The 25,014-nt window shown below is 36.3% G+C and overlaps 1 protein-coding gene and 1 long non-coding RNA gene across 4 annotated transcripts; one reads left to right on the top strand and one right to left on the bottom strand.

Moving 5' to 3' along the window:
• Window positions 1-104: 104 nt before the first annotated feature.
• LOC145229648 (uncharacterized) lies at window positions 105-8,759 on the bottom strand. The gene is made up of 16 exons (XM_080094984.1): window positions 8,558-8,759; window positions 7,742-8,012; window positions 6,608-6,689; window positions 6,379-6,477; window positions 5,833-5,910; window positions 5,297-5,437; window positions 4,425-4,569; window positions 4,004-4,121; window positions 3,565-3,698; window positions 2,803-2,960; window positions 2,465-2,516; window positions 2,160-2,287; window positions 1,811-1,961; window positions 1,117-1,268; window positions 742-825; window positions 105-328 (listed from the first exon to the last, which is right to left on the bottom strand). The coding sequence occupies exons 1-16, from the start codon at window positions 8,757-8,759 to the stop codon at window positions 158-160; spliced, it is 2,166 nt and encodes a 721-aa protein (XP_079951110.1). The 3' UTR covers window positions 105-157.
• A 5,227-nt stretch (window positions 8,760-13,986) lies between these two features.
• Window positions 13,987-24,576, top strand: LOC145229052 (uncharacterized). 3 transcript variants are annotated; one of them, XR_013860343.1, is made up of 4 exons: window positions 13,987-15,049; window positions 15,115-15,206; window positions 23,245-23,428; window positions 23,558-24,576. It is a non-coding gene; the product is annotated as an uncharacterized LOC145229052 (long non-coding RNA). The 3 variants fall into 3 exon arrangements; XR_013860344.1 differs by having other exon boundaries at window positions 23,245-23,499; XR_013860345.1 differs by lacking the exon at window positions 15,115-15,206.
• Window positions 24,577-25,014: the final 438 nt, after the last annotated feature.

Genomic DNA, 25,014 nt, shown 5'->3' with positions numbered 1-25,014 from the left:
GACATAACAACATCCTACTAGCCTACTCACGTTTGAAAAGCTTTAAATTTTCCAGAGTTTTACTAGTAGAATCTCTCGTTAAACACAATTAGTTTATTGCTCAGACATCGACATTAAAAAAAATCATGCATCAATTTGCACGCAGCCTTAAAACAACTCAGGTCCAAATTTGCTTTGGTTGACTTTTGCCCAACGGAGGATACGGTATCCATGTGGATGGCGTTGGTGACGGTATCCATGGCGACACAACAAATGGTTCGTAATCACCCGAATAGGCCAAATAAGATTTTTTGAAATGATTTCGGCTTACTGGGCGCATTTGTTCCACCTAAAAAGTCGACTACGTCAATTCGTGCTTTAGGGTTTAAATGTAAGTTTAGTTCAATTAGCTACATAAATTTTTGTTCTAGCTTATATTATGATCTTGTACCCATTCAAATTATTTGTCAGCCGGTTCTATCACAAAAGTCATATTTTATTAGTTGGTTCTGTTACAAAAAGTCAATTGACAGTAACTAGTAATATTAACCGGTTCGCTGATCTCATAAAATTGTCGTGAGACGGTTCTATAGAACCGGTGCGATCCGGCTGAATCCCACCATTGCTTGTACCAATGAAAATCATAAATCGGTTTCTAAAGTAATTCTTGCTGGAAAAGTGTTGTTTTTTTCGCTTCTTTGTGGACAAAAAATTGCGAGCTGCATGGCTTCGTTATAGCGGAAAAGCATCAAATTTACCAACCTGCAGCTGTTTATAAATTGCTCTTGAATTTGTGGCAGCGACTTTTTTCAAATCGCTGTAGTAGTCCTCAAGAATAATGGCCGCCTGTATCATGAACACAATATTCGGGCTATAAATAAGCTGTTGCTGCCATGCATAATATTAACCTTATAGAGCTCTTTTGGCAATTGAATTTTTCCTTTGTTAATCGTGCAGTGTAGTACGTACAAGTGTTTTTTTTTCAGTGTTTTTTTACCCTGATGAAGACGACCTGTAGCTATGGGACGTCGAAACGTTGGTACAAAAATAAAATTTCCAAAAGAGGTCTATAATGTTAACAAAATATCGCACAACTAAATAACACAAAACTTGAAATTAAAAAAACGGTCTTTTTACTTTATGGCGTATTTCTGGTAAATCGTCATAGTCGAAAGTTTGCGGATACATTTGCAAGGGGTACTTGGGTAGTGGGACCACTTTGGGGGTGACAACAAATTCGGAGATTCTGGGGCGACGAAGAGGTGCGTTTCTCTTCTTTGCGGAGGCCGCTGTAGAAAACAAAAACACAGCGGCTGTACCTCAATTTAATATTAACGTTAAATGCCATAAAATTCCCCTAAGTGAAAATTATAAATAGCAGCATTTTTAAATTGCAATTTATTTATTCATGGCAGTTGGTACGTATTACGCATTTTAACAATCGTGTCTCTGTTGATATGTTTTGTAATAGGGATGGGCGAAAATAGCAAATGTTCTGTTTGGCCAACCACGCTTGGTGCGTTGTGACGTCACAACCATTCCCTATTGTTGTTTTGTAGCTTTCCAAGGTCCCGTACGTAGGCTAACCAGCGGTGTATCAAACTGTGCAGGTCCCAGAAGTATGCGTTGTTTCAACATTTAACGGTAAACTTTGATCTTGGACACCTTTTGAACACTAGTTTCGTATGTTAGCATGGCATGGATCGCAAATTTAATGCTCGGTACCAAGTACTCGGGTTCTGGCTCGGCTCGAACCATCTCCATTTTGTAAGCAAATTGTGCAAAAGGGATAAAACAAACAAAGAAAAATAAATTCCATGCAAATAATAACCTCTCCTCGTGATAGTGTTCACCCTTTCCACTTTCCTCGCAGGAGTGGAGTAAGTCCTTTGAAGTTCCTCCTCCTTATTCTCTTCCTTTACTTTGTGGCGAACCGCCAGCCCATGACGCGCCAATCGCATTCTACGCACGTCACCCTGGTCCTGCATGACGTCATTGTAATGTCATCAAGACAGAATTACAAAAAAATAACTTCACAATTAAAAAAATATTTCTGCCCAGCGAATGACGTCACGTCACGAACATGACAATACAATGACGTCATATTGGCTTGACAACGATAAAGTTTTATTAATTATTGTGACATCACAGCGCAGCGTAATATTGTATGTTTATTTTACCTGAAACTGAATTTCTGGGGGTTCGGAACTGTCGCTTGGTGTCCTCCTTACAACCGCCGACTTAATTCGGACATGCTTTTCGTCACGCGGGGCGCTAGTGCGCGCTTTTGCAGCGGACTTTATTCGTGCTGTCCAAATGACACAAATGTGGTACAGTCACGTTAGTATTAAAAAATTCCACAACGTTTTGAATTTTACTGTATGACCTAATGTGTGTAAAACCATATAGCAAACACTGTGCGCCTTTAAGCATTACATGAGCTTTGCTTACTGTACTGTATTTCACATCAGATTTGATTTCTTACCAACAGCAAAAACCTTTTTCCCACAACTCCATTTTTTCTTTGTCGCATCATCCTGTTTTAAATGAATAGTTATGTAGTTTTTTACATTCGTAATGTATTGAAAAACAATCATTTGGCATTCCAAACAATCACAAATTGTTTTGCTGCACACATTCTAAACATTTTCACTCTGTTTTAGTGTTGAAAAAAAAAGAAAAATAAGATTTTTCATTGCATCAAAATGGCCAAAGCGCGTTTAGCCAATAAAAGCACCTTAAAGTTTGCGCGATCCTATCAATAAGACACAACATAAACGATAATGAAGCAGTGTTTCTACCTTACGTTTACAAGTAAGTTACCTTTGTTTCATTAAAGCCCCATCTTAATGGCTGGGCATAGGGAGAATTTTTGTATGCCTGTTTCCTAGCAAAGGGGGATTTTTCGTCTTGAAGTTCACGATTAATATGTTCGTATCGCTTCATCATTTCTTGATACGAAAGGCCAATGCAGCGTTGACCTGTAAACAAAATTCACTAAAGTACAGATCAACTATACACAAACGAATGGGACCGTTATCTTTTTTCTGTTCCTTTTTGTCATGAAAAACGTTTTTTATGTGATGATAACATTAAACACAACGTAGACCTACTTTCCCTTAGTTTAATTTCGAGATTATACGCCATAATCCAATTGTAAATTTTACTATTTAGCATTGTACCAATCCGTACGGTTTAATATGTAAGAAAAAAACGTGAAAAAATTAACAACAAACTTAATTCATTTGACATCAAACTGCTTGAATTATATTTTTTGAATAATTGACATTAAAATCGTCAGCAACACGCATCCTAGGCAAATTCTAGAGTAGACCTAAACTTACAATTATATAATATAAACCTATATTATGGTACGATGCTTGCGATTTAGGAACAAGTAAATGTAGCCATTTCAAATTTGTGATAAAGATTTCAAACCATTAGGTTAGGGGTTCGTAGACCTAAAAAAGGTTAAACTATGAAAATAAAATCCCCTGGTTTATAAAAAAGAGTTATTACGAAATACAGATTAAAATCCACCGCTTTGCCTAACAACAAACCAAAAAAAGTTTAACGTCATCACACCTGCTGACCAGTCATGGATCACGTGATCGTTAAGCTTTTTCAGGCGATTGACGTAAAAGTGACGTATCTCCTTCATGGAGTCTTTTCTGGTCGCCGTCTTCAGCATAGTGAAGAATATGTTGCGCTTGTCCCCGCTGTGAAAAACAATCCAAATCGAAACCTTATGTGTTTGTGGTAAGCAACGGTAATGTATTTCTGTGCGACTACACAGACAAGCCGTACTACGTTTTTGTGTCTGTTTTGTTGTTTATTTTTTCTATAAAAATTTAAAAATTCGGACACATTTTTACAAATGACACTGAATTCAAAATGATACTTTTCAAGACAGGGGCTATGTCAGGTTTCCGGGAAAATGCTCGTAAACTGTTCAATGTTATTACACCAAAAGTTTATTACCGAGAACGTTAACAAAAAAATGAACTAATTTATTCTCGCTTACTTGAAATCAGTGGAAGGTTGTCGTTTGTTGATCGTGTTGCTGCTCTTCTCTGACACCCTGCGGTTGACTAATTCCTCCCAAACTTTGATTTCTTTCTCGAGCTGACCGCGGTCTTCATCTAAACGTGTTGGTAAAATTACCCCAACAGACCAACAACATAGACCAGTGTGGTTTTCTAGTCGTATTTATCACATTGATACAGTTATGAATTTGGGGGCCTGTGAGTTCACCTGGGTAAAACTATCTATTACCTGTGTGAATTAGAAAAGGTTAAAGACCTCTTTCAAACGCGTGGACCACACCACGTTGTACAGAAAAAAGGTCAAAACACTATCCCACTTTAGGGAAGGAAATTCACATGTAATCATGAAAATAGAGCATAAACGTCACTTTAATGCAAAGCAATGACAAATTTACTCGCCGTTCATAAGCTTGAGGTAATTTCTAGGGTGTGTCATAGCAAAAAGGAATTCATCAAATTCTATTTCTCCAGTTTCCTTGATGTCAAATTCTTCGAGAACACTCTCTACTTCTTCATACGAGACTTCGCGCCCAGGAAGCATTTCCTATCGCAAATCAAAAACACATTTTTATAAGATAAGCATAAATGTCACACGGCTACTTTTAAATCTTTTGGGGCTTTTTCAAACTTTTTTACTGTAAACTAAAAACTAGAATCTTGTACTTTAAACCTACAGCTAAAATCTACTGATGATGTTGTAAAGGCGAAATTTATTTGTCTCAAAAATCTTAATGACGAATGTTTTTCATGATTTTGATTTATGACGTAATTACCTTTATCGCATCAGCATGACGTCACAATTCAAACTTGATTTGTTGGTGTAAAAAATGCTCATCGTTTGGCACTCTTTCGGTAACATACGTAAAAACGTGCACAACTGACGTCACAGGTAACATTTCACACCGTGACGCCACTCCACACGACAGCATGTTTGAAATAACGTTTAGTACAGGGGTGCACAACCTGTGGCCGTACAGCCACATGCGACCTCAGAGATGAGTTTGTGTGCCACTGAACATGTATATTAAAATATATGCACCTACTGGCGACCGCCTATTCTATTGTGTACAAACAATGCGAAAAAACAGGCACCACAAGTTTTACAAACCGTCTGAATCCCACCACTGTATATGATATAAACCTATTTCTGTACATCAATAATTTTGAAACCAAAACAAGTAGGCAATTGCAGGCCTTTGGCGAAATAAGGATCTGAGATGTGGCCGTCGTAGCGAAAAGGTTGTGCACCCCTGGTTTAGTATATGACTTACAGTGATGGCTTGGTACAGTTCGGCGGCGCTGATGCCCCCGCTCTTGGTTTGGTCAAAACGTGAAAAGAGTTTCCTGAAGGCTGCAAGTTGAGACGCGTTGAGTACGGACATGAATTCCAGGGTCACCTTGTCTTGCAACTGCTGAAATATGTAATAAGTTTAGGAACATAATTCACGGTTTTAAATATTCTTCAGCAAAAAGATACAAGTCAATATCTGGGTGTACAACATCATTACAACGTTTTGACAGTTTCTCTTGCCATCGTCAGGTAAAATGAATCCACAGAAGGGACCCAAAATGGTGCCGTACAACAGAAAAGAAAAGGGGCGACGCGAAGTTGCAGATCAAAAAGGGATACCCTTATGTGTCCTTTATTTTACCTAACGACGACAATAAAAACTGCCGAAACGTTAGTGTTTTACATCTTCGTGCTGTGATATATTTGTTCTAGGTTTTTACCGACTTTTTGAAAACAACTTTGCTAGATTTTGATTCAACTAGGGCGGCAAAGTTTTTGCTTTTAATTTCGTTTTACCTTCGTTGGTGTGGGCACCAGCGCGGAACGCTTATCACGTGACTCGTTTTCGTCAGGCAATATGATTTCCCTGTCATCCTGCAAATGGAAGATATGTTAGTTTCCAAAGGGTCTGCTTTTAAACTTAGCGTAAGTGATGCCTAAATGTTTGAATAAATTCCCTAATCTATTCTGGGCGGATATTAATAAATTTCATTTATTACAACAATGTCTAGAATAGATAGACACAAAGAGTTTGATTGGACGTAGGAACTACAGACAAGCACTTGAAACCTAGCATCACTAAAAACAAGAGACCACAAAGTGCGTATACACGCTATCTGAATTCATTATATTAGATTGCTACTCAAGCTGAAACAACTCATTTCGTTATTTCGTTCCCCTATTCTTCTTTACTCATTTAGTATGAGGTCATATCCCAATCAAGCATGTTTTAATTATTCTCAAGCCCGAACCTGGCCCTCAAAACTTCGGGTTAGGTACGAAACCTACAAGGGTATAATTTATACATTATAAAACTTATTTCTGCATAAATATTTGACGTACATCTGTGCGTTCGGCATACACCGGCATCACCTCACTCTCTACCGCCATCACCTGTTCAACTGGTGCCTCTACAGGTCGTTCAGTAACATCATCATCTTGCTACAGAAAAAAAAACGGCAACAGTACCAAATTTGTATTGTATTCAAAGCAATATAAAACGCTTATATAACTTTGATATTTTTGATTCATTTGAAAAAGTCGACATTAGAGAAATAAAAATACATCTCACCAGAAACAAGAGTTCTGTAAGTTCCGTTCGAGATTTTTGTCTCAGTTTTTCGTCTTTCGAAACGGATAACTTGGATTCTCGCCTGTTTTGTTTAAAAAATATAACAGTTAAAAACAGAGTTGCAAGTCGGGCCGGGTTCAGGCTTAGGTTTCTTTAAAACAAACGGGCTTAATTCGGGCCTGACTTTACACTCAGTATTTTTGTGAATAAATTTAACTCGCTAAGCAGCCAGTTGCTGGACCTGACCCAATGTCAAACAGCTCTAAAACGCCTTGTTTAAGACCAATTGTCTATTTTGTTTGTTGTGCTGATCTTTCCTAGGGCTTCAATTAACAGGCCTGTCAATCAAACTTTCGAGCCTAAACGGCTTCTCAAAAACGATTTACTTTCAGGTTTTTGTAAATGTCACTGATCAATCAAAATGACTTGAAACATTCGTTTGCGCATTGTCATGATATACCTAGCGGTTGTTGGGAAAGATGAAAAGTAAGAACAAAAGTGACTACAATTTTAGACGTCTTTGCTGTATGTTTTTGCCCACTTGGCACTTTTTACTAGGTAATTGTGGAAACAATGAAATCCATTGTACAAAATAAACCTACATAAAATCTCTTGGTAATCTCAGCAACATTTTGTAACAAATATGTTTAAAATTCGGGACGATTTAACCAAATGTCTAATCGAATTCCATCACTGAAGGTGTGACACGGTTATTAAACTCTCAATTTGTTTTTAGTTTCATCTATTATTTGAACCAGTGGTACACATATCACTAGTGGTACGCAGGAGCTTTTCTGGTGGTACGCGAGTAGCTTTCTGCGATACCTAATTAAGTCCGATAAAAAATTTAACTGACCCAACTGATCAGCCCTGGTTTGGGTCGAAACTAGTGTTTCGGACGTTCTTATGGAAATTCTAACCTTGCTGGTTTTGAAAATATGCTAGCCAGGTCGAGAAAATGCCTATTTATTGGTTTTCAGGTCAGGGTTCGTCTATTCAAACATGGTTTAGGTGGTGTGCAGCCATAGACAGATTCGTCGAGTGGTACACGATCCGTATAAGGTTGAGAAGGCAAAAAATATAGATTTTTTACATTTAGGTTGCAAAGTATGAGATTCTTTAGCTAACACTTACTTCATTTTGTTTCCTTTCACTACAATATCCGTTTTTGGTGCTGACATTGTCTGGCGGCGAAGTAATTTCGGTTTGATAACAGCTGGGCGGCGCTTGTCGATAGTTAGGGAACCGGAACGCTTAATGGCAGCCGCTTTGTTTTTGTCAAAAAGTTTGACTTTGTTGTTTTGCCTCTTGACGTTCGAAGAGGCTGGCGCTGTTTCAACACTAGTTATGGTTGTGTGCGAAGATTGCGTTGAATTCGGCCAATAATCGTCGTTGATAAAATCAGCTAAAAAAAGAATGTAAAACAAGTAATTTTTTTGCACCCAACAAGATCTGGGTAAACTTACGTTTTTTGTGAACTTTGTTATCAATATGAAACGTTCTAAGAAGATCATTTATTTATTACTGGGATCAGGCCTGAAGCATTCCTGTCTAGCTCTAGCTGAAAACTGCCATATCTAGCCTATTTAGCCTATTTAAAGGCAATTTCGATCCTAACCAAGCCATGTCAATACTTGCTCAGTCCATTGAATTATACGTTTATTATACAGCTGCAGGCAAAAGTGCTTTTTACTGGAAACAACACCTTAACAGAGTACATCAAATATCAGATAGTAAACGGTTCTGCTGTAATGCTAAAGTATTTTTAACTAATATAGCAGTTTAAAGCATCGCATAAAGAAATCTTCGTAAAACTTGTTTGTCATAAAATCACAAAACTCTTCAACAGGCAATACTGATTTTGCGCTTTTTTTCTAATTGATTTATAAACCACTGTAACTCATCGTAATCCCACCGCTGTATCCTTTAATTTGAACAATATTCACAAACCTGCTGTTTTATCAAACGAAGAGGAAGAGTAGCACGACTTTAGATGAGTCCGTATCACCTTCGGTTTTACATTCAGTTCGAAGGTTTGACTTTTAATCGGCTTCACTTCACGTTGATCACGTGATGTAAAACTACTGGACCGTGCATGCAATGGCTGTGGAAAATAATAATGTAAAGATTTCAGTTTGTTTCGTTTTATCATTGTGCAAAGGTCCACTGCAGAGGTGATATCATCGCCAGCACAAAATTTACTGTTTTCAAACAATGTAAAGAAGAATACGTGAGATAAATGCTACAGGGCGTTTCTAACATGACGAATTATAATGTGTCGCGCATTGCACAGCCAAAATTCTTTTGGAGTTTGATAAAGCCGTGAAAATAATGAGTACAACTAAAAATAAACAAAATGGAATTTAAACCGGTTTCAAAACCAAATACCGGTTCGGACCAGATATTTTGCCCAAACCGAACGAAACCCGAAAACAGTTTAGTCTAAAATCCCGATCCGAATCCCTTAAAACAAAGATCCGAATCCCTTAAAAGTTCGACTTCCTGGTTTTTCATTAAACTTCATGAAACCATTTTTTGAAAATGAAATAACACTTGCCTTTTTTGTAGCAGTTTCTTTATGGGGTTTTTGGATGCTGTTTCTTGGACTTGCCCAAGTATCGTTTTGTGCTAAATCGTCAAGGGCGGATAATAATGCATCTTAAAAAAAATGCGTTGGCAAATTTTTTGTTGCTTTTAAAAGGACAAAGTTTTATTTTCACACAACAACAAAAATCCCAACCGTTTAAAAGTATCTCACAAACCAAGTAACTGTACGTAAAGAGCATAATCGGACTTCGGTGCTCCCATTTAAATTAACGGCTGTCCTTTTAAAGACTTTTAGCTTTAACAAAAAAATCTTTCTTTTAGAGCAGTTTTGTCGTGTAGTTTGGATAAAAATATCCGCATTTTCGGATGTTTTTCAACTGCAAGTGCTAAGTTGTAAACTTTGCCTACCTGAAACTATAGATTCAAGACTTGGGTGGGCGCTTTTGTCATCACGTGATGGCTTCTTATTTCCTCTGAAAAAAAGCCAACACATAGCCTACTGTACTTTTGTTTTTACACTTTATCTTTACAGTTTATAGGCCTACACTAGCGGTTCTCAACCTTTACTGATCGCGTACCAACGACTTTTTCTATGTTGTATATTTGTGAAACCAGCAAGGTTAGTAATTGCAAAGGAATGCCCAAAAAACGTATCGCCATAAACCCCGACTCGTTCAGTTGCCGTAGCACTGAGAACCACTGGCCTACACAATTTAGCATGTAGCGTATGCTCTATATTATTGTAGGTTTTATGTTAACATCATCTTCCGTTTGTATGCAAAATGCCTAAAAACAAAAAATAAATGACGCTTTATCATATAGTAGTTTTAAGTCTTGGTGACCCCATCCACCAAAACAATTATGGATCCATCAATACAATCTTCATTGGATACAGAAGGAAAACATATTTTAAATAGTATTGCCTTTGCACATTTTCTCATTGGCATAAGGTTTTCTTACCGTTTGGTGGGAGCGCTCTGGCGCGTAAAAACCTTGTCTGCTTGAGGCGTTTGCACAAATGAAACTCTCTTCTTTATTTCCGTTTGACTATTGTTGCCACGCGACTTTATCATTATTTTATGTTCCCAGGTCAACGCTTTTCCCTACAAAATGTCTCCATACTATTGTTTAACTCATTCTCATACGATATTTATATTCTTCCAACCGATATTAGTGTCAATTTGGCTTTTACTACGATGATTTATTCACAATAGAAATTTTGACTGTGACGTCACTAACGATTGTTAGGCCATAAACTGCGGCTTTGTTTGGTTTATGCAGTGCTTCAATGCAATATAATACATATAAAATTAACAATAAATTGAGACAACAGACGTTGCTTTTTACAGTTACGAGGCCCTATAAAATTTGTCAAGTATTAAAATTTACATAAAGCTCTGCTGAACAATGAAGTTGTACAATTTTTCAAACGTAAATGAGGCACCTAAAAGATTAAGGCGCAAAAATTATTTTGGTTTTTAATCAGAATTAGATCGTAGACGAGTAATTTGGAAACTTCACGGACACTCTGGTCATGGCGTTTTTAGTGCCCTGAGGAGGCATTTCAAGCAAAATCTTGGGCAGTGTATTGCATTGGCAGACAAGACATTAGGACACAAGGGTGCCAACTTTTTTGGCACAAGATGGACGTTTAGAATATTCAAACCCTCGGGATCTACCATTCCAACACAAATTAGCAATAATGCAAGACTATGTGTTGATTAGCAAAGGATAGCTCACATTTTTTCCAGTCCAGTTTTACGTTTTATTGTGGTTTTTGTATAATTTTTTTCATTGCAGTGAGCGCCATTTGTAAACTTGATTTAACACTAATCTTTAAAATACGATTTTGGAAAAAAAGTTTAGACTAAAGGTGTGAGCATAGTAGGATACTCTAAAGATTAATTCTTTCAGTGAAGTCATCTGCCTATACAGCAAACATTTCTCAAAAACGTGTTACAAAACAACTATACATATATTTTATATTGTTATCTGCACCACTTGCGACAGACTTGATATTTAGCCCATAAAGAATTGGGGTAATCCTTCCAAGGGTGTAAGTTTTTTTGACATGTCTTCATATATTTGGCATGTCTAAAGTGTAAATATTTTTAATGATTCGACCCACTGTGCATTTACAACTTCATGCAGGCACGCTAGCAAGTCACTAGCAAAACCTATCTATTCTGAGCTTAGTTTTTATTAACAGGGAATAGTTTCTTAAAGAACCAATGAGGGAAAGTTCTTTCCAAATGATCAAGGGATGAACAAGACAAAAATGGCTGAAAGGCCGTGCTTCACAACCATTCCAAGCATTAGAAGCACAAATTAATTGTTATTGCACAAAAGACAATCCACTAGCAAACCACTAGTCATATGTGTTTCGGGCGCCGTGTTCCTAATTTCAGACGCTGTGTTCCTAAAGCAATGAATCACATAAATGGGATCTTGAGTGGCATAGTGCTTTTGTATAACAGCCAACGTTTAAAGACATATTTAGGGCTGCAAGGGCAATCAGATTTCCAGCGAATAACTGGTATTCAGTTATCACAATAAGAAGTATTTACATAGAACACAATGTGACCTTAAAGGTCATTTGAAGTTTTCCACCTCTATGGCCACTAAGAGCTATGAAAATGCAGCAAAGGCTCTATGGTACTGAATGTTCTTATCATTAGTAAATGGAACAATGCCTTCATTTATGGTCCTCAATTTCTGGAAATATAGTAAACCTTGGTTCAATAGGATTTGGTTAATTTGGATCTTTATCTAATTTGGACAAAATTTGAGGTACAATTCATTTGTATAAAGCTTAGGCTTTAACTAATCGACTTTGGTTAACCAGGATATTCAACAATCAGGGCATTTTTTTGCTCCAAGCAGGTCATGCTTAACCAGAGTTTAATGTACCACAAAATTTTGTTGCACAATCATGGAAAGCAAGCAAGACATTGCTACATCAACCCTTCAAAACAAGTGAGAAAATATATTGCAAAAAGTGTTATAAGGCACTTATCTAGAACAGTAGTGGTCAATTTCATAGTCCCCTCATAGTGTTTCATAGTCCCCTCATAGTGTTATATTTTTAAATAGTAAAAAGTGTACATTTTTTTAGTTTTAACCAAATACTTTACATTTAACCAAGTTGCATATAATTTTACTGTGCATTTTTTAATGAGTATTATTGTGAAAAGTATTAATGTAACACACTTTTTAAAACAATTATGCAAACTAAGTTTTGCATTCATATAAACTTATGTCAAGCAGTTTTATTCAATTTGACAGAATATTTTTCGCAAAAGCCACAGTTCGCATAAAAGCACATTTAAAGTTGATCAATACACTTTTCACCAAACATGCTTACTTTTGGAACATCAACCATCTACTAGGACTAGTGGTTAACAAATACTTTTTGGCATGATTCATAAAAAGAGTCCTGTACAGTCCTGCACCCTAAAGTACACAACTTAGGCAAAACATTATGTAATTCCCTAATGGTTTACACCAGTGGTTCTCAACCTTTCGCGGACCGTGGACCCCTAAAAGTAACTTTTGGGCTTCATGGTAACCCTGTAGGACATGTGGCCCCCTGAAAAATGTAAATGGCAATCTCATGCTGGAATTCTGTACTTATTTCGGCTTTAAATAGGTCATATAGAGTAAACAAGAATCGTGAAAAACCTCAATATAGACCAGTGATTCTCAAACTGTATGCCATGGTACACTGGTGTGCTGTGAGAGATTCCCTAGTATGCCACGAAATATCTCATATTTTAAAGTGCAAACATTCCCTGTTTTTTTGGACTTCATGATGAAATTCAGGTGTACATGACAACATTTCAAAGCTCATATTTTTGTTATTGACAATGAAAAGCATCCTTACCCACCACAATAAAGTTGAAAATTACCATTTTATAACAACTTTTGTTATGTTTACCTGCGAAGTGTGCCATGGAAGAAAAATTTAGTTCTTTCAAGTGCCACATGCTTAAAAAGTTTGAGAACCACTGATATAGACAATTAGTTTGTAAAATAGTCGATTAAATTAGGGATTAAAGTTAAAAAATAATGGCTTTTAGTGGGTGTTTCTGGTGAATCTACACCTGTGGCCCCCACGGGGCCATGGGCCCTGGTTGAGAACAACTGGTTTGCACACAGAATTACTTAATAAACTGACAACCACTGCTTTGCTTTTAAACATAACATTTAGAATGAAACAAACAAACAATGGCAGACTTTGTGATAATAAAACTACATAATGCAAATGGTGGTAAAAATAAACATTTGTGGTACATGGAGCTTCGTGTACTTATAAAAAGAACAGTAATAAATTTCTAACCCTTTATTTTCTTCCTTCACATCCACTGATATGTTAATAGTTCTTATCATAGACAGACATGGTACTCAAGTAGAAGTCCTAATATACAAAGCAAAGCGATTGGCTTAATCCATGATCTACCATGCCTTCATAGTTTGTGCAATTTATAAGGGAATTCCTGCAAAATAAGGTAACTTCAATGTGGATTGATAAGAGTATGATTAATGAGTGTCAGTTTAGTTCAAAAAGTTCAAAAATTTAGCTGTGTTTCAAACAAGTGTTTAGTAACAAATTATTGTTTTAGTTTAAAAAACAATATCCACTGACTTTAAAAAAATAATTTCATACTTTATGTCATGAGTTGGTTTGGGTCTCAAATCTTTCAGGAAGTCGTTTGAATTAAGTCCACATTAAGTTTGACAAGTACAACCGTTGTATTGAATGGTGTCATGTTTAAACCAATTGTAGCGAAACATTTTGGCTTGAAAGTTTGTTATTTGCATCTGCGAGTGGTTACCGAGCTTGAGATTCACATAGGGTAACCCCCCGAATATTGCCGCGCAAATGAAATATAGAAATAAAAATCCAAACCATGTTATGTTTTTTAATTAAAACCATTGTTTGGGTCAAAAAGAATTATGCAAATTCAAACAACATTAACGCATAATTTTAATTTATGAAAGTCAGTGCGAATTATGATCACTTATATTTAAAAAAATTCGCATTCGAACGCAACCATCGATGTTGCGCGCCTAATCAACTAGCGTTTTCCCAAATGTTTTGGTGTTTTTGTTTCTGTTATGTAATTTCAATCATTAAACATTTCTCAACTTTGAATATTTTCTGGTATGTCAACATGAAGTGCAGGGAACAGTGATGCAATGTTGTTGAGTTTTACGCTTTAATTGCCACTGAACTCTTTTTATCAACTGTAGTTGTAGGAATTTCGTGGATTCATTTTGGGTTTTGACCAGCTTTTGATGTGTTTGCTTTCCCTGTTCACTTTGCATGTAAAAAAATAAATAATTTGAACTAGATATTAAGCATGAGTATAACTGAACTTTTTGCTTGAGAAAAAAATGTAAAAACAGTAAAATACACTTTAATAGCCTCTTTTCCCACATGTGCTGGTCAATCCCATTTTTTCTTGTGAAATTAACTGACTAATTAGTTCAGCTTTGTTTTATGCTTAACCAGGCCACCCAGTCACATGAGGCAATGGCTGTTTGTAAAACATGACAGACTTACTTACCTTTATAAGCTAATGTGTGGCAGTTGTATGCAGTGTACTTAGTTCAGGCCCGTTTATTTCTGTACTTTTATGTCTGCTGTACAGGAGGCAATAGTGGTTCCAGGCTTATGGTAATAATAGACACTGTGTCAACTTCATTCTGATGCTGGGGATAAACCAAGTGCAACTGCCATCATTATTTTTGTAAATGGTTTTTTTTACTGCGCTTTTCCTCTTTCATCAACAAAAATGTTGTGTTAATTTTTACATTGCTTTAACCAAGTAAGCCACCATTGTCAAGTGTTGGAAGTGTAGTCAAGGGATCAAAAAAGATAAATGATTCAAGGTGCGTATTAATGTGAGATGCTGATTTGCTACCAAATGTAAATTTACTTTTATTTGAATTTTTAGGTATTGCTATTGAATAAATGATGGTATTGTGTGATATCCATATCCTATGACCCAGCATATTTTATTGTTGAGCATTGTTGCAACTTTATTAGGTAATAACTTTTATTTGTGGTTACTGATAAAAGTTTCACAAAAACTATTTTTAGGCATATTTCATCAAGTTTTGCTTCAGTAGTAACCTTAGATTTTTAGATATTTTGCAGGAATGTCATTTTTTTGCAGGTTTCAATTATAAGTCCCCTTCGCTGAAGGCTGGTTTGTGTCTTGTGTTTAGTCAAGAAAGAGTGCTTTAAATTTACGCAGATGCTAGTTATTGATCCTCCTGAAGTTTGACTCCAAATGACCCAGCAGTTCCCAACACAGGCCCCTAAAACATAAAACTTTTAAATAGCTGTACTGACTAAAGTACATGGTCTAGGACAGTGGTATTCAACATGTGGCCCATGGGCCACAATCTGGCCGGCCAAGCTATTTAGTGTAGCCCTCACCAACACACTAATTCAGAGAAAAATGTCCTTCTGAGAATTCAGCAAAATTTTCAACTAGTTTTTGGTAAATCTATATGCCAGGGCTTCTCAAACTTTTCTGCTCTGTGACCCCATTTTAGTAAAGAAATTTCTATGTGACCCCTTGATGGGTGTAGCCTATACACGTGATTGATGTTTAAACAATACATTTACGCACGTATGCACAATGACATAATAACACATGATGTTTTGCGACCCACAGTTAAAAAAGCTCTGCTATACGCAATAAGTAAAATCCAAATCAGCATTTTTCCACCGGTGGCCAAAATATTTGGTTTTAGCTTTTCCAATTGTTTAGTTCAGAAATACAAGCCCTAAAAACAAATGTTTGTAGTGGATTACTCTGAAGGGGAATGACGCTGCGGTTCACCCATAGGCACCCCAAAAGTATTTTTTTAAACGGCTGTACTGACCAAAGTACATGATCTAGGAGTTCCATGCTTTGTTAGTTGGTGCAATGTAAGGTATTCTAAATAATTTTCTTACTTTTAATTGGATTGATCCATTTTTCACCCCTTTAACCCCAAAATAATCGGTTTTATTTTTTCCAGTCCTTCAGGTCAGAAATGCAAGCCAGTTGTTTTTGCTAAACTTTATGCTTGCCGTGGGTTACTCATTTGATGTTCAATATTTTGGCTCCATAGCCAAATGGTTACCATTACAGCCCATAATATGTGTACACTAAAAAGCCCAAGGGAGTAATTCACTGGTTTACAATTGTGGCGATTTAATGCATAGCGAGAGATCGCTGCTTGACGCATGGGCAGATGTTGTGAGGCAGTATTCTTGATGATAAGACATCAGCACAGGAATGCTATGTAGTTTTATTAGGTTAGCACACACATAATCAGTTTTTAGCGAAGGTTTTATAAAAATGTACCTTTGTTACAAAATTACCTTTGCTACAAAATATCTTCCTAATGTTAGTATCTGTAATACTGTCTAGGTTTTCTAGGAAAACAACTGTTTCAAAACTGGCAAACATAGAGATTAAACTGTCAGATTGTCAGTATTATGGGTCCCCTTCCCTGAAGAGGACACATATTGATTTTACTTAAATTGTTCGTTTTTTGTTCTTTTTTCCCCAAAGTTTGTCCGACTTGTTTTGCCATCAAAGGTTTGATGGATTTGGATGATACTTACACAGATGGTAGATATAGTTGTGTAGATGTACATCCCACTTTGTTTGTGTTGATAACCCCAGTATTTAACCCGCTAGCTTTCTAAAATGTTTTTTTTTTTCTTTCTAAAGTTTGTCTGACTCGTTTTGCCATCAAATGTTTAATAGATTTGGCTGAAACTTATACAGATGGTAGATATAGTTATGTAGATGTGCATCCCCCTTTTTGTCTTGATAACCCCAGTATTTTCCCTGCTTGCCCCCTTAAAATGGGTGAGTTTTTAAACAGTGTCGGAATTGGCTGAAATTTGGATAGCTTGTAGAGCAGGGGTGGGCAATCTTTGTTACTGTGGGGCCAAATACAATTGCCAAAATTAGATCGCAGGCCGCACCTGTGTATAACACAAGGTGATTTTTCTTTGTTGCTTACCAAATATGCTTAATTCATAAAAAAAAGTAAAATTTGCATTTGATTTTACCCATATATTGCCAGATCGCAGAAAAATAGCATCGGGCACATTAATCTGCTCAAAAATACTAGTTAGACTTGTTTGCCAGGCAAGGCTCTCTGCGGGCCACACAACCTTTAATCATGGGCTGCATTTGGCCTGTGGGTCGCAGGCTGTCCACCCCTGTTGTAGAGTGTGCCAACCCTGGTCAACCCTGTTAACCCTACTAGCCCCCAAAGTGTAAAACGAATTTGTGTGCTGTTGGGCACCACAAACGAAAGTTTTCTGTGGAGCAATAGTGTTACAAGGACAACCAGTCGTTACTTGTGTTTGTGGGTTGCTTGGTGGACGTTTTTGCTCCATGGCAGTTAGGAGGTTGTTGACAAACCTATGATGTCAGAAGCATTAATGGTTGTTGCTCAAAACACCTTTAGTGGTCAAGGTTTTAAACATTGGCGGATTGGGCTCAAATTTTGCAGTACTATTGATTGAGTCAGTGAGGTTTCATATTTTTTTAGTTTGTGTGTCGAACCCCATTAGTAACCCTACTAGCCCCCTAATATGGGTCATTTTGTAAACAGTGGCTGAAATTTGGACAACTTGTATAATTACCATAGGAGTTGATCATTGTGTTTAACCTTGTAGCACCAATTTCACCTCACTAGCCCCCTAAAATGGGTAAGTTTATTAAACAGTGTTGGAATTGGCTAAAATTTAGGTAGCATGTGGAATATGATATTGGTAGATTTCGATTGATGTACTTTACCTTGTAGCCCTAACATTTACTCAACTAACTCCCTAAAATGGGTTAATTTTCTAAACAACATTTAAATGGAATGAAATTTGGATAGCTTGTAGGATTTTCCATTTATAAATGTTGATTGTTGTGTTTTACCCTATAGCTTCAACATTTACCCCACCAACCCCCTAAAATAAGTGAATTTTTGAAAAACGTCGGAATGAAATGAAATTTGTAAAGTTTATTAAACATACTATTTTAAGTCCTCATTTTTGTGTTTTGCCCTGTAGCACCACAATTTAACCAACTGGCCCCTAAAATGGGTGCTCTTTTAACAATGTTCCAATTCAGCGTGGTCCAACTGCAGGCCCACGGGCCAATTGTGGCCCGCTAGATAATTTTGTTGGCCCGCGAAAGTCCTAACATTTTAAAGACAACTATAAGTGTTGTTTTCAATAATTCAATGTTTTATTAGTGTGAGGATTTACACACACTAAATACTGCAAAATCTCCTATTGTGACGTATGACAAGGCATTGTTATGTAATAAAGGGTTCTTCTTTAAATCGTGCAGGGGCATTTTTGCGCTAGAGTGGAAACTGGATGTTTTTGACAGCTTCTACTTGGTAGAGCTATTAACACGATATGTTTCAGCAGATCCAAAAGTGCTTACTTTTCGATAGGTAGCGTAAAGAGCTGAACTATTTATTTAGCGGATAAAGAGGGGTTGGTTTGGGATGCAAGTTTTTGAAAATATTGCATTAGTAACTAGTTTTATTGAATTTCAAATGCTAATACCTTAGCCTGACCCGATTAGCCCTAACCGTTAGCATTTTTTGAGATATACCGTTTTAAATGAAAAAAGTGCTCTTGGCGCCACCTATCGAAAATTAAGCACTTTTGGATCTGCTGAAACATATCGTGTTAGTAGTTCTACCCTTCTACTTAGTAAAAACTATAAAAATAAAAATAAACTTATCTATAGATAAAACAAGGTGTAGAGTTACCCTAGAGTTTGACCCAGAAACAAGTTTTTCCTGCAAAAATTTAAACCTTGGCCCGCGTAGTAAGTTAACGATTTTAAATGGCCCGCAACAAAATGAAGTTGGACCACCCTGTTCCAATTGAATGAAAATTGGACAGCTTGTAGAATTTGCTATTCATATGTGTCTATTTTTTGTTTTATCCCATTATACCACTATTTACTCCTTTTTTTCTTCAAAAAAGAATGTTAAATATGAAATACTTCAAACAATATCTGGGTTGAATCTGATTTGTATAGTTTGTACTCTACATAGTATTATTATTTACCCCATTGGTGTACTGTGTTTTACTTTACAACACCCTACTTTCTCATGGTTATCTCTTGAAATGCATTATTTTCAACTTGTATGTGTGGGAACCCATGAGTTTCTGCCTGCAGAAACAAGTAAGGTTTTAAAAGACGGTGACTAATATGAGACCCAATAAAAAATAACCATAGAAAATATATATATTAATGTTTAAAAATAGGTTATAGTGTGTGTGCAATGACAAAATGTGCTAAACCACCCTTCTAGTTTTTATGTTTTTTTACTACTATTGTAAATATGAGACAATATAATGTAAACAGAATGTGGATAAAACTTTTAAAGTTTAGATTGATGCTTTCTACTAATTTGTCCTTCTAAAAAAAGAATCTAAATGTAGAGAATTTGTAAACCTTTTTTACCATGACTATTTCGCATGAACACATGTGTTGGGACCCATTTGTTTTTGCTTACAAAAACAATCATGCGAGAATTATATAGTGTGTCGATCATAAATCGATAAAAAAACTGTTTTGGTGAGCATTTTACGGGGGATTTCGTTGTTTGGTTTTTATTCTGTGATTAGAAGGCTAACCAGATATTTGTTTTGCAGATTTAGGTGTTTTTATGTTCTAGAATCTAGATCAGGGCTACTCAAATGGATAGTCCTTGATAGTCTTTTAATTACGACTTCATGGGGTGCACATAGCGATATCTCAGGGTACTGTGATGAGCCTGAAGTACTTCCAAAATCTGAAATTATATAGTGTGTCGATCATAAATCGATAAAAAAACTGTTTTGGTGAGCATTTTACGGGGGATTTCGTTGTTTGGTTTTTATTCTGTGATTAGAAGGCTAACCAGATATTTGTTTTGCAGATTTAGGTGTTTTTATGTTCTAGAATCTAGATCAGGGCTACTCAAATGGATAGTCCTTGATAGTCTTTTAATTACGACTTCATGGGGTGCACATAGCGATATCTCAGGGTACTGTGATGAGCCTAAAGTACTTCCAAAATCTGAAGTGGGGTCAGATTGTCCAATTGGCCCCCCACACAATTAACAAAACAGCGATTGTTTATGCACAATTACATCTGTGATCTAAAAACCTGAATTTGAATCATTGCCACAAGTAATTCTGCAAAACCAGATAAAATGTGTTTTGCATGACTTTGTGCCATGGGCGCAACTAGAGGTGCAGGTTCGTCGGCATGCCAGGTCCCTTTTCTATCGGCGTTATTGCGTATAACGGCTCTCGTACAGCACCGAAAACACGTTCATTTACATCAAAGCTAAAAATAACTTTTAAATGACGGGACAAGGCGCCGATACAGCAGTAAATCGCTTCATCGGCATGTATTGCGATGGTAACAACGAAGTTTCTGCGATGTACTTATGCAACAACCTAAATAACCACAACAACGATCTTTGTTGGAACTTGAAAACGTATTTGCATGTAAGCACACAAAATAAAATGTTTATCGGCGTGGAGCTTCAGCCAAAAATCTTTCAACAACTTGTTTGTAATTTACAGTTCCTGGTCCGCTATCCAAAACAGACTTTTGAAAAAAACAATGTTATTTTCCTCATTTTCTTAGATGGACAAGACATTATTAACAAATTTACTTGGTTTCCACTCCAACTTGATGCCTCTGACGTAAATATGCACAAGGAATGATCACGAGAAACTTACACATAATATGGTACAGCACTAGTCGACAGATTGAAAGATTAACGTGTAAACACCAATGCACCAAACCTTTGTTAGGATTTCCTGCCACATAACGCCTTATAACTTGGTGTAGCTGTGGCGTGTTCAGACATCATCCACCAATTGGGCCCTTCCCTTTTTGGGGCCTTATAAATTTTTAACTTTGCCCAGCTATAGTTTTTGTCCTGCTATGTTTTCTTTTTTCAACCAAAGTGAACTTAACCCCTGTGGTGCTTGCCACTGTACGATCTTTGGCATGTTTTCTGATTAAACAAAGTGTACCAAATATTGTGGAATCAAAATCGTTAACATTAGTCTTCAGTGGTATTATCTACACATATCTGCAAGGAGGTGAGAACCACTGCTCTAAATGTTGAAATATAAAACACTAAACAGTCTAACCCTAACATTTACAATGCTTACAGAATAGCACCTAGAAAATTGTAAATTAACATCTTTACAGTTGTTTTTAGTTAATTATAGGTCCCCTTCCCTGAAGGGGATGTATCTTGATTTCATTCTGTTTTTTTCTCTGGTTAAGTTTTCCATGCACTTTTGGCATGAAATCTTTTTTGGATTTCGGTGAAATAATCACATATGATAGATATAGTTATGCAGATGTGTCATCTGCTTCGTTTGACTTATACCAGTATTTACCCTGCTAGACCCCGAAGTATGAAACGTTTTGTATGTTGCCGTGCACCACAAACAAAATTTTCTGTGATGTAATAGTATAATAAAGGCAACAAAGTATATGGTACTCTTTTACTTGGGACTGGTGGACTTTTTGCAAATGCCAGTAACAGGGTTGTTAACAGCCATTTGACATCAGAAGCATTAACAAATGTTGCCAATAACACCTCTAGTGGTCAGAATTTTGAACATTGGCAGATTTGGATACACTTTTACATGACTGTTGATTGGGTCATTGTGGTTTCCTATTTTATACTTTTGGGTGTAGAATCAGTTGGCCTACTAACCCCATAAGATGGGTGAGTTTTTGTAAACAATTTCAGAATGAAATTTGGACAGCTTGTAGAATTTGTTGTTTATAGGTTTCAACTGTTGTGTTTGACCCTGTAACCCCAATATTTACCCCTCTATCCCTTAAGTTTTTTAAACAGTGTCGGATTTGGCTGAAATTGGTATAGCTTGTAGAATGTGCCATTTATAGGTATCAATTGTTGTGCTTTACCCTGTAACCCCACCATATACCCCATTAACCCCTAAAATGGTTAAAATTTGTAAACAATGTTGAAACTGGATGAAATTTAGGTGTCGATTGTTAAGTTTTACCATATAGCTTTAACATTTACCCCACCAGCCCCTTGAAATGGGCGAGTTTTTTTCAACGGTGTCAGAATTTAAGGAAATTTGGACAGCTTGTACAATTTGCCATTTACATGTATCGATTGTTGTGTTTTACTTTATTTTGTCACTTTTTACCCCTTCTCCTATAAATAGAACACTAAATGGGACAAACTTCAAACAATGTCTCAATTGAATCAGATTTGCATAGTTGTACTTTTAATAACATGATTTTTTAAGCCAAGAACTGATCAAAGTGTTTTACCTTACAACACCAAAGTTGCTGATGGTTATCTCTTAAAATGCATTGATTTTTCTCTTGCATGTGTGGGGGACCCATGTGTTTTTGCCTGCAGAAACAACTAAGGTTATAAAAGATTGTAAATAATATGCGACCCATTTTAAATTAAGTACAGGGAAAATATTAACAGTTCAAAATACTGTATGTGCTAGGGCAGTGTTTCCCAACCTATGGGTCACAACCCAAAGTTGGGTTGCCTGAAATTTTGTCGTCTGTTGTTGTGACAATAAGAGCATGTACTTTTTGAGTACGATTCGCAGTGTTATTTATTTTTGCCCGGCAATAAATGGTTGCCAAAAAACAATTTTGTGACAACTTTGCATGATAATGGTAAATTCTATTTGTGACATCATAAGTGATGTGTTTGTTTGATCACTGTTGAGCGATGTCTGGCTGATAACCAAATAGCGGTAAAATTTGGGCTAAATGGAAACTGGCACAGTAATTTTCAGAAAGCTTTCATGATTACAGACAAAAATACAACCAAAATAGTATGAATTCATGTCCATGGGTTGCAAGAAACCTACAAAACAAAACTTTTGGAAGTATTTGGGTCATGTCAAAAAAAGGTTGGGAACCACTGTGCTAGGACACCCTTCTAGTTACCACTGATGTAATACTGTAGTTTGTTTTTATTAATGATTAAATAAATTATGCCCTGCTTTTAAACTACTCTTTGCATTTCAGACCATGAATCTACTCAACTCACTGAACATTGGTACAAGAAGGAATAAAAAAGTGAATCATTTCACAAATCAACTGCTATCTCCAAACAGAGGAAACAACGCTGGGATTAAGTTTTACCCCCCAAAAAAAACACACATGTGGAGTATAGGGACCACCACATAACCTAGTGAACTGCCATTGTCAAGTATTAGAAATGTAGTCAAGAAATAAAAAAAAGATAAATATTTTGCTGTCTGATATTTTACTACATTTAAGGTATGTTTTATTGTGAGATGCTGATTTAATGCAAAATCACTTTTGTTTGAATTTTTAGGCATTACTATTGAACATGAAACTACTCAACTCACTAAACCTTGGTGCAAGATGGACCAAGAAAAAGGAAATTGTTTCAATTCCCTGTTTCAAGTCATCATTAAATGTGCAACTAACACACATCATTTTAGTGCACGTTTTTTTCTTCTAATTATTGCATTGTATTGGAGCCAATTCCATTTGTTTTATGGGTTGGGGGTATATATCATTTATCTCTTTCAAATCAAAAAAATATTGTTTGGCTATCATGAAAATGCATTTTAAAAGATATATGTGACTTAACCAGCTCTTCCACAAAATTGTTGTGCTCTGGTGGACCATCTTTCATTTGAACTTCTTACTTGCAACTTATTTTCTACTACTGTGCTTGTCTATTGTTCGATCTCTAAAAACATCCATAGTAATCTGTTTACACATAGTTTTGGTGTTAAGAAATTTGATAATATTGTTTTTCTATTTGTTAGTTTATTCGTTAATTCTAAATCATTTGCTCATTTATCACCGTATAGCCAGTGGTGGTATTCAATTTTTTTGTCAGCCGGTTCTATCACAAAAGTCAGATTTTTCAGGCGGTTCTGTTGTAAAAAGTCCATTGACAGTAACCAGTAATGCTAACAGGTTCGCTGATCTCATAAAATTTGGTGAGACGGTTCTATAGAACTGGTGGGAACCGGCTGAATCCCACCACTGCTTATAGCTACTAATTGAGGTTAGTTAGTTTGTCTGGTTGCATTGCTTTACATTTAAACATCGGCAGCAATGTCACCACAAAACGCTGCCGTTTTATGCAAAAAGCTTGAGATCCAAATTAGCACCGTAACACCGAGCCAAAGCTACATTATATGCATAGTAAATCATTTTTAGCACATATTTTTGTGGCAGTAAGCATCTAAATTTGGCTAATTAACAACCTTTGTCTGCTGTTTCATGTTTCTCCGTGGAAATTCAGTTTTTCTATTCACACGTTTCAATCTTTTATTTCATGTCGTATTAATATAATTTACGTATTTGAGTGAACAATTTAATTCAAGGGATGTCCATTATAATTTGGAACCGGTTGGAAAGGATTCTGAAATGGACACCTCTAATTATATAGGCCATAGGGTCTATTTAAAATTGCTATATTTTTTATGTTAGATTTGTTTTTCGTCTGATGGGGAGGAATGAATAGTTCGAACGTGGGCAAAGAGAGGAATGTAACAAAAAAGGTTGGGAACCACTGGGCTAGACATTTGTTCACATGGAACGCTTGCCAGCAACATCTCACATATTAATAGGCCTATGTTAAATTAATAACCTTTGCAAACTAACTAATTACAATGAATTTTTAATTATGGCTACAATAAACTCCATTCAAGATATGATAAGTGTATGAAGCAAGTAACGATGTAGAGTGGCTTTTGGTTAAAGCGTAAAGCTTCTGTATAAGAGAACGTCTTGTAAAAGTCTCATGGAGCA

Source organism: Phallusia mammillata, chromosome 5 (genome assembly GCF_965637545.1).
Source record: "Phallusia mammillata chromosome 5, kaPhaMamm4.hap1.1, whole genome shotgun sequence".
Classification (NCBI taxonomy): Eukaryota; Metazoa; Chordata; class Ascidiacea; order Phlebobranchia; family Ascidiidae; genus Phallusia; species Phallusia mammillata.
The sequence above is the reverse complement of the archived record's forward strand: the minus strand, read 5'-3'. Positions and strand labels throughout refer to the sequence as shown.